Here is a 10,957-nt window from a genome sequence, read left to right as displayed (position 1 = left end):
ATCCCCCCCCCCCCCCCCCGCCGCCCCATCAACATCATGTCTGTTCACTTGTCTAACAAGTTCAAGGAATTGTTGTGATTCAGAAGGGATGAGTGGCCCTGGTAAACACCCGTCCCTGTCTTTCCCATAAAATTTTTTATCACTCCTCAAATCCACAACCCATTCACGCTGCTTTCCTTTTAACTGATAACCTATTTCCATGGTGAATTAAGAGAAAAGGTTATTAGATATACAAGTCCATATATTTACCCCCAATTCAGATAAAAAAAAAAAATGTTTCTAGTCCTGTCTATGACTAACGCTGCCCACCCAGGGTCTAGATTTCACCCATTCATACCTCCTCCAGGAAAAAGTGTTTGGTTTTGTTTCTATCTTTTTCCCTCTTCAGCATTTCCTTGTCTCCATCATAGCTCTCTGACTCTTTCCTTAGCACAAATATGTCAAGCCTGTTTGACTCCATATACTGTCTCCTTTCCTTCACAGTCAAAATTCTGCCAAAAGCAGGCAATATTTGTCATCACTATTTCCTCACTTTCCAACAGCTCCTTAACTGACTAAAATTTGGCATCTTGTTCCCTTTAATCTACTAAAATTAAGCCTAAGTGACAAATTCTTTGTCACTTTTTACAGTCATTATCTTAACTGACTTCTGTGACATTCCATTCTACTCATATTTCCCTCCTTCACTTTCTCCTGTTCTTCTTTCCACTGTGTACCCACCTCCTCAACAGCACACTCCTCTTTCTTCAGCACACCCATCTCACCTATCTTACCTGCTACTGTTACACACTATCAGGATAAGTTTTCTAACAAAATGGGTTTTCAACTTTTGAGTCTCAGGAATCCTCTAACAACTCTTAAATTAAAATTGCTGAGGACCCCAGAAAGCTTTTATTTTTGTGGGTTACAACTACTGTTATTCACCATTTTAAGATTTAAGAGAAAAAATTTTATAACAGTAGAATACACAATCTATAAATCATCAGAGTAATGATGTCATCACAAGTCATATAGCCTCTAGAAATATTACTGTAAACTCATGAGAGAATGAAAGTAAAAAAGCCAAATAATACCTTAGCAGTGTTACAAAAAAGCATTTTAACCCAGTGAACCCCCTGAAAGAGTCTCAGGGGGAAAGGATCTACAGACCACACTTTTGAGATCCGCTTATCTACAACCAAGCCTTCAATTAACATCTATGCCAAAGACTCCTACACCTTCATCTCTAGCCTGATCTCTTTCCTGAACTCCTGATAGTTTTTACTGCCTACAGTACCATCTCCACTTGTTCGTTCCACAGGTATTCAAACTCAGTATTGTCCAGAATTCAACTCATTACCTTCTATGCCAAATCTATTCATCTTCCTTCTGTGTTGCCTATCTCAAAGGCACTAAAGCTAGATACCTTTAAATCTAGTTATATAAACATAGGCTCCTCCCTTTCCTTCTTTATGCTAATTCGAAGGCATCAAACCCTACTGATTCTACTTTTTAAATCTAGTGGAATGTGGGAACTTTTTTGAAATACAAACTCCTACCCCAGACCCACTGACATAAGAATAGAAGTGACTAACTGATTTGCGCATCAAAGTGTGGGAAGCATGGCCCTGGGTGGTGACAGTCTCAGTAACCAAAGAAGGAGAATCTGAAGAAGTCAAGCCCAAAGGCAGACCTGAGAACCTCTTTCACTTCAAGTTTTTCCTAATAGTAAACCTTGGAGGTTTAGAGTTTTGTTAAAAGAAGGAAGTATTCCTTAACTAAGTGAACTCAGCTTTCACCTCCCTCCAATCCTATCCTCTACATTGCCACCTGTGGGAGCCTTTCACAACTCTACCTTGTTTTTTGTTTCCCCTGTTTCAAGGGCTCTCCATTACCTTCCACTTCCATGGTAAGTCCAAACTGCATACCATGAAATACAAGAGCTTCAAAACCCTATCTTTCACCCTTCTTGCATATACTTCCTATACCATAAGTTAGCAAACCAGTGGAATCACCTAGGCAGCTTGGTATTTTTAAAAGCTTCTCGGTTGACCTAAAGTTCAGTGGGGGCTGAGATTCACTGCCCTATGTCTTGAACATTTTTATTCTACAATCCTACATTTAGAAATAAAAGTCAAATTCATATATAAAGTAATTCATATACAAACTGAAGTTAAAATTTCAGTTGAAGTAGATTCTGTCAACCTAACAGTGACTATTAGGAGCTGTTCTGTTTTAACAGTAAGAGGATAGAAGGAAAACAAAGATTCTGGATGTCTGAAAAGACAACTGGGTAGGAGGACACAGAGTAGGGAAAGGGGATATTAATGACCTAAAATCATCATAAATCCTAAAAGTATGTTAACACATAATGCCCAATTGATGAAGCAAAATAGGATATGCATATTACTTATATTAAAATATGAAAATAAATACCAGGAAGAAAAGCTAAAAGATTTGAGGGCGGAGTAAGGGTGGGTGGGAGAAGACAGATATTTACTTTAAAATAAACCTTCTAGGGCCGGCCCGGTGGCGCACTGGAGAGTGCGCCGCTTGGGAGCGCGGCAGCACTCCCGCCGAGGGTTCGGATCCCATGTGGTGACCGGTTCCCACTCACTGGCTGAGCGTGGCGCGGGCGCAACACTGAGGGTTGCGATCCCATTGCCGGTCCCAGTACGGGCGTGACACCGAGGGTTGCAATCCCGTTACCGGCCAGTAAAAAAGACAAAAAGGAAAAAAATAAAAAAATAAAAATAAACCTTCTAGTCTATTTGCCCACAAAAACTATTATTTTTTTAAAATGTAATGAACCAAGGGATGGATTACCAAAAGAATAAATGACATCAGAAGACAATGGAATACTACATAAACTTTACTACTAGGTGTACCAGGAAAAACAGAAGTATTTCTATCCCGCAACGGTTTACTCTGCAAAACTTTACCTAATGACTATGAATACTTGTATTTTAATGTTTATAAAATTTCACCCCAAGGGAATTTATTAAGGTACCTACCTATATAAAGTCTGCAAATCATTTTCCAGATAAACAACTTCTTAAATGGAAAGATAAACCAAAAATAATAAAAAAGCTGCTTCTTTAAATCTTAAGGAAAATGCATAATCTGTAGTCATTTCCAAAATATTGTGCCACTAGACTTAATCATTAATTTTTTAAAAATCCCAGATATAGAACACAGAACAACAAAAGCCAAAAGATTTATCAAGGTTTTCTACTGCTGCCCCAAATGTCAAAACTTCTATACAAATAAGTACATCCAATGGTTAACCAAACTGTGTTTCATTGCAACTGCCACTATGATCTTAAGAAAATTTTTTTAAACCAAAAATATAGCCAACAGTGATCCTTGGAATGTTGTAGAGGGAAGTGGAATTTTCTTACAGACTGATTCCTCTGAAAGAATCCAAATACTACATCTATAACTTATATTGGGAATACAGGTACCTATAAAGAACATAGAAAGATATCACTGTTATAGGTGATCTAACTTTGACTGTGTTTTGCTATTTTTAAAAAACATCTATCAAAAACACCATATTTGGTGAATAGAATAGGGAAATATCTAAAATTATCTTATTGCCTTTCATAACACAAAAGCCTATGAAAGAGACATGTGAAACTACTAAATATACCCAATTCTGTGAAAATATCAAGAAATGTTCCAAAGACAAGGAAATAAAAAGTGAAAACATTCTTGATATAGTTTTAAAACTGTACTTTGACTAGAGCTAAACCTAAAATTTTTAAGGACTTAGTGTTTAAGTGTGTTAATCTGAAAAAAACTAAACTATGATAATCTGGCACTACAGGGGCTACTAACGCTTACCTCAAGGGAACCTACTGCAGATAAAGTCCCGTCACTTGCACAGTCCTTTCAGCTGCCTGCCAGTTGTCTCTGTGGAAGGGAAAGCCTGATGAGTGAGAGCCCTATGCCACACTCCTTTGGAGTGTCAGGGTGCCTGCCTAGAACTGCATAAAACTGTCTACCTAGAGATTCCTATATGCTTTCAATAACACAGGGCTAAAAAGATGCCATCTTTGAAGTTCCCTTTCCACTGAACAGTGAAACCAAATGCCTAGGAGTTACTGACTGCTAATGAACTACTGATATTATCAAGGTGATACGTCTATACTAACCCAAGCAGGAAAAAGACTAAAATGGATCAAGTAGAAATAAGTTAACATTGACAGGGAAAGCACGCACACACATACACATAAATGTTAAAAAGTTAAGTGACAGAACTGTATAATCTGAGGAGAGAAAAGGCTGTATCTACAAAAAGTGAAGTTGTAGCATCAACAAATGAATGCTAGAACCCAAAGAATTTCTTGTCTACCCATTTTTAAAAGATACCATCAAGTACAGCATATTCAAAGTGAACTATACCATGAACCCGAATGGCTACTTATAGAACCCCATGTATTTTCTTGTCGGGGTCAATAAGTGGTTGGGAGGGGAGGGAATTCCTCAGATTTTTCTTAATATTAAAAGTGAAAACCAGCAGCATGATTCTACGAGAAATTCTATAAAGAGAAAAAAAAAATGTATAACTGTATCTCAGAAAATACAAAACCCCTTACTCAGGATCAAACTAAGAGGGAAGTATAACAAGAAATAATAGAAAACTGTGAAACCCAAAGTATCTGAAAAACCACCTTCATCTCACAGAATTACAAATGGCTAATAACTATCCTCCATTAAGACCATCTGCACATCACTAATACACAAGTTCAACTACGTAACAAAAGAAACTATATTTTCTTTCTAATGCCAAATACTCATACAGTTTCCAATACAAATGTTGTGCTTCATAAGGCAGAACAAAATACTCCTATAAGAAACTTTAAAAGTATTAACCTTTGGCACAAGGACTGATGAAGAAAAAAAGCACCTATTTAATTAAAAAGGTAATTCCAGCTTCTACTTTAATAGTATCATATTTAAAATGAAATTACTTTATAGACAATACAGTTGAAAAAAAATTTTTAAAAACGTAATTACTTACCTCTGATTCTTTGTCACTTAAAGATCCTAAGCTTCCAAAACTGTGATTAGAGCTTTCATTATTTGTTGAGGCCTGTTAAAAGATTTTTAAGAAGGTAAAAATTAGAGGTAATTTTAAATAAACTTATTATAAAGTATATAATCTATATTCACAAATGAAAATAAAGTATGATTTCTTACAGCAAGAAAGTCAAATGAAGTAAAAATACGAAATACCAAGTTCCTAACACTATAAATATCTTGTAAAGTTTTAAATAATCAATAAAGTCCTGCTGTTTCAGGAGCTGACTTGTACTGGTTGATTTTTTAGAAAACCAGTTCAATAGCAAAAAATTCAGCCATTGTTAGGATAACAAGACCCCTAAAATTACTACCCAATGTATACAAACCAATGCTTCCATTAACCAAAATTATCACCTGTGCTCCTCAGGTTCCCTTCACAATTATCAAATTCCATTACATGTCACATACATACCCCTTTGCCTTTCTTCATATTAAGAGACCGTCCTTGTTTTTTTATTTTGACTTAATCTTCAAAGAAAATCTTTTATCATCTCAACAAATTCAATTGCTTTGTTCAAGAATTTCTCTATTTCCTTGACAATATTTTTGAACTGTGACAAACAGAAATGAGCTATCATTCTGTAGGACGTCTGCGTTGTTTCTAGTATGCTTCTATAATGGTTATTTTGTTGTGGAATTTGTAGACCATCAGTACATTAGACCAATGTCTTCCAGGAATGTTTACAACAGATGCTGACAGGGTATGGCATATAATATGCCAAAAAATAATACATGAATTAATTTCATGTATAGGTAGGCCAGTTGACATCCTCGTTTCCCTTCCATTTGTAAGAGCAGTTGCTAATGCTACTATCTTTAAGTTGAAAGTTGTCCTATAATTATCCTTAGATACATTTCCAAACTGATAATCTGAGTTACTGCATACACGTCCAGCACTATGCTGCACACCGGAAAGGCTGTTTCCAAGACAGGATAGCAACACAGAAAGTTATAATCTAATTACGGCAAGATTATCAAACTTGAAACAAATTACACCAACAACAGCACTAAGAAGTGATAAATTACAAAGAGTGTGGGACAATGGAAGCAGTGGTAAAGTGTTTGGACATATGTAAACCCCCACAAAAAAAGTACAAAACTAAACAGTAAACCAAAAACCCACAGACAACATTTACAACAAAACCAGGCAATAAGAATCTCCACAAAATCCCCCCAAAATAGCAGGTGGGGACAAATCACCAACAACCACAAAACCTGCATGGTATCACTATCTGTATGGGAGGACACAGAAAGAAACAGGGTATCTTTGAGAACTGAGAACAAGAGACTCTCAAAACAGCAACAGGTATTCACCAAAACCAGCACATTGATTTGAGTGCAGAAGCTGTAATCAGAAAAAATTTGCCCTTTCAAATAGTAATGTAGTGCAAGGAGTAGCACAATGAATATAAATTACTGGGTGTGGAATCAAAATTGAGCACAATAGGTACAACAACAATAAAAGAAAGAGATTATCCAGATAAAAGTGGAGAAGGGAAAAAAGCCTGGAAATCTCAGAAAGCAAATGCCAGTTTTGAAGAGTGCCCAAAAACGACAGCAGAGGGAGCTCTGTGAGAAAAGCCATCCTGAAGCACACCTCCTCCTTTGTGTCCAGGAAACCCAATTTCACATAAAAGTAAGCAACAGAAAATAATGTAGGTCAAGCACTGGCAGGTTAGCTCAGATGGTTAGAGCACGGTGTTGATAACACCAAGATCAAAGGTTTGATCCCCATAACAGCCAGCCATCAAAAAGAAAATGATATAAAGTCAATCCCTTAAATATACTTTAAGAAAAAGGAAAATAAGGTACAAACTGAGATCCTCATAATAAAAGTACACCAAGAACCAAGAACACACACACCCACAAAACAGGTGGAAACTGTAACTTACTATATCAAAATGAGCTAAAAGACATTACAAAAATGATTCAAGACATGAAAGAAAAACATAAATCAGATTTCGAAAAACTCAGAAATAAGGTAACACAACTCAGAAAAGCATTAGAAAATTAGTCTCAGAAATGAAAAGTAGGGCCGGCCCGGTGGCGCACTGGAGAGTGCGCCACTTGGGAGCGTGGTGGCGCTCCCGCCAAGGGTTCGGATCCCATGTGGAAACCGGTTGCCATTCACTGGCTGAGCGCAGTGCGGGCGCAACACCGAGGGTTGCGATCCCGTTGCCGGTCCCCGGTACACGCGCGACACCCAGGGTTGCGATCCCATTACCGGTCAGTAAAAAAAAAAAAAGACAAAAAGGAAAAAAAAAGAGAAATGAAAAGTAAACCTGAATGAACCAAAGAGCAACTATGTACAGGAGACAATGCTTGAAGAGAACTAAAAGGTAAAAAGGAGGAACATCTTTGAAAAGAAATAAGGAGACAGAAAGTATCTGAGAGAAAGCAACAACTAATGAAGCAACAAAGATTCAACACACACGTAACAGAAGTCCTGAAGAGTACTAAAACAAGAAAATAGTAACTGCAACTCAAGAAAACTTCCCTGAAAAATTTTTTAATTGAAACTGATTGATGCAACACACACCCAAGAATATCAACCTGGGGGCCGGCCCAGTGGCGCACTGGAGAGTGTGCCGCTTGGGAGTGCGGCGGCGCTCCCGCCGAGGGTTCGGATCCCATGTGGAGACCGGTTCCCGCTCACTGGCTGAGCGTGGTGCGGGCGCAACACCGAGGGTTGCGATCCCGTTGCCGGTCAGTAAAAAAGACAAAAAGGAAAAAAAAAAATATCAACCTAGAAGGCCAACATCAGATTTTTCAGACATAACACTTTATGCCAGAAAATGGAGTAACATATTTAAGATATTCAAAGAAAGAAATACGAGCAAAGTGTTTTATATTCAGTAAAATTAATTTTTAACACACTGAAGGCACAGATGACTGTTGTCAAAATGTAAACAATCAGGAAATACTGCTCCCATGAACCCTTTTTTTTTTTCCTTTTTTCGTCTTTTTTACTGACCGGTAACGGGATCGCAACCCTCGGTGTTGCGCCCGTACCGGGGACCGGCAACGGGATCACAACCCTCGGTGTTGCGCCTGCACCACGCTCAGCCAGTGAGCAGGAACCGGTCTGTATGTGGGATCCAAACCCTCGGCGGGAGCGCCACCGCACTCCCAAGCAGCGCACTTCTCCAGTGCGCCACCGGGCCGGCCCCCATGAACCCTTTTTAAAGAATCTACTAGAGAACATGCCTCAGACAATCAAAATGAATAGTCTCATCAGTCTAAGAACTGAAGGCAAGCAATAATATTTACATGTTGATAAAGATGAAATGAGAACTACAAGGGAAAGAATATTAATATTTAATGGTTAAATGCATGCAAAGTTGTTAATTGTATAACATTTTTAAAACTGGAGGATGGGGCCGGCCCGGTGGCGCACTGGATGGTGCGCCGCTTGGGAAGCACGGCGGCGCTCCCGTCCGAGGGTTCGGATCCCACATGCAGACCGGCTCCCGCTCACTGGCTGGGCGAGGCACGGGAGCAGCACCGAGGCTTGCAATCCCGTTGCCGGTCCCCGGTCCGGTACGGGGGCAACACTGAGGGTTGCGATCCGTTGCCGGACACGGAAAAAAGACAAAAGACAAAAAAAAAAAAAAAACTGGGGGATGAACTGTGTGGAAAGCGCACACACAAAAAATTTTTTTGGCTGTTTTCACTGGTCACTTTGGTCATTGTGATAGAACGAGTATTGTTATTTTGAGACTGCTGTGTGTGATACAGAATGAAGTAAATAAATAATTATGAGATATTCTAATTCTATCATCTACTTTATGTCCTTGAGAACCACAATTCTTAGTAAAGAAAAAAGAAGATGCAGAGGTTTAAAAAAAAAAAAAACCTTACAATCCTGAATTTGAATAAGTATCAATATAAATTCATGAGATAAATTTATCTTTTTAAACAAATAATAAAAATATATAGATTCCATCACCAGCAAAACAGAATACCTCACATCAGACCAATATCTCCACAGATAACTATAAATTCTGGAAAAAATATGAAAAACAACTACCTGAACAAACTTGAGCAATCAAAAGTAGGCAGAATCTAGATAAAACACTTGAAAGAAGGAAATACTTCTTTCTGGGTGGATTTCTTGTTTTTATAACTTTTGCCAGAGGGAAGGCCCTGAGAGAGTTGCACAGAGCAGCTGAAACTTGAATCAAAATCTGCATCTTACTTGCCTGAAAAACCAGATTCAGGCTACCAAAGGAGCTGTAAATTAAGGAGGGACATGCTGGAAAATGAAGTATAACAAAGGGAGATTCCCAAATTCTTCATATTAACTGTGCCCACATCTCTGGCTGCTCACTGATCTATGCAAGAGCGCTTCAGACTCTAAACAGCCCAGATAAGACTAAAACAACTGAACAGAGATGTCAGTTGCTGCCCTCCGGGAACATATAGTTTACATTTCAGCTGAGCCAAGTTAACTGCCTGCTAATACAAACAAAAACAAAAAAAATCAACACTCTCCAGAAGAATATACCAAACCCCAGAGTCATTATACTGTGTCATTCACACAATGTGCAGGATATAATACAAAATCTAAACATATGAAGAAATAAGAAAAGGTGACCCACACTCAAGAGAAAAGATAATTAATAGAGACCAACCACAAGGTAACACAGCACTGGAATCAGCAGATAAAGATCTTAAAGCACCTATTATAAGTATGTTCAAAATAACAATGGAAAATATGCTTGAATAAATGAACAAATTGGAAATTTCAGTGGGAAAATGCAAACTGTAAAAAAGAGCTAGATATAAATTCTAGAATGGAAAATTTCACTCTTTAAAATAAAAAACTCACTGGATGGGTTTAACAGCAGAATGGAGAAAGAAAATACTAAAGGAAGGTCAAAAGAAATTATTCAAACAAAAGAACAGAGAGAAAAATATTAAAATGTAATATCAGTTGGACACTACTAAGCAATCTAACATACATGTAACTGAAGTCACAGGAGAAGAGAAAAAGGAGCAGAAAAAATATTTTAAGAAATGATAGACAGAATATTCCAAAATTTGGTGAAGACATAAATTTAGATTAAAGAGCTCAGTGATTCCCTCAAGGAGAATAGTACAAAGAAAACCACACCTATGCACATCATAGTCAAACTGCTGAATACGAAAGATAACAAAAAAAATTTTTGAAAGCAGCCAGAAAAAGCACACATGAGAACAAAAAAGGATAAAACTGACAGCTACTTTCTGGTCAAGATGGTGGAGTAGACGGTTCCTAGTGTTGCTCGCTCTCACAAAACAACCGACTAGCAACTATTAAAAAGCAACAAAAGGAGACGTGAGATCTGCACCAGAAGAGGCAAGAGCAGCGTGCCACGGGACCCCAGTCCAGGCCAGTGTCTGCCGCCCAGAGAAGCCTGAGAGCCTCAGGGCCCACACACTACAAGACAGCCACACTGGAAAAGGCAGGCACTGCAGGACCTTCAGCCCAGGGTGGTCCCCGCTGCTTACAGGGACTTACGAGCCTCGGGGCCCACATGCCCCAAAACAGCCATGCTGGAACAGACAGGCGTCGTGGGACTCCGAGCCCAGGCTAGTTCCTGCTGCACAGAATTGACAGTCTCTTCAGGATCCAAGGCAGACATCAGGATGAAGTGAGTGGATTGTGATACCCCCTGCCACAATGACAAAACACCAAAGGGAAGATAACAGAAATATGAAAAATCAAGAAAGTACATCACCACCAAAGGAAAACAATAACTTTCAAGCTCAAGATCCTACAGAACAGGAAGTCTTTGAAATGATTGACAAGGAATTTAAAGCAACAATTCTAAGGAAACTGAGATACAAGAAAACTCAGACAACACAATGAGAAAAAATATACAGGATCTGAAAGAAGAAAAGTACA

General features: G+C 38.5%; 1 protein-coding gene across 1 annotated transcript in view; it reads right to left on the bottom strand.

The window, feature by feature from the left end:
- The window catches only part of LOC103585031 (serine/threonine-protein kinase tousled-like 1), a 70,747-nt gene extending 60,053 nt beyond the window's left edge, over positions 1–10,694 (bottom strand). Inside the window, exons 1-3 of the mRNA XM_008565892.1 lie at positions 10,571–10,694; positions 9,270–9,322; positions 5,006–5,077 (exon numbers count right to left, since the gene is read on the bottom strand). Coding sequence (XP_008564114.1) covers positions 5,006–5,077; positions 9,270–9,322; positions 10,571–10,694 — 249 coding nt within the window. The remainder of the gene's footprint in view (positions 1–5,005; positions 5,078–9,269; positions 9,323–10,570) is intronic.
- Positions 10,695–10,957: the final 263 nt, after the last annotated feature.

The sequence above is a fragment of the Galeopterus variegatus genome, unplaced genomic scaffold, assembly GCF_000696425.1.
Source record: "Galeopterus variegatus unplaced genomic scaffold, G_variegatus-3.0.2 Scaffold211, whole genome shotgun sequence".
In the NCBI taxonomy this organism is placed as follows: Eukaryota; Metazoa; Chordata; class Mammalia; order Dermoptera; family Cynocephalidae; genus Galeopterus; species Galeopterus variegatus.
Note: the sequence above shows the minus strand (reverse complement) of the source record. Positions and strands in the feature narration are given on the sequence as shown.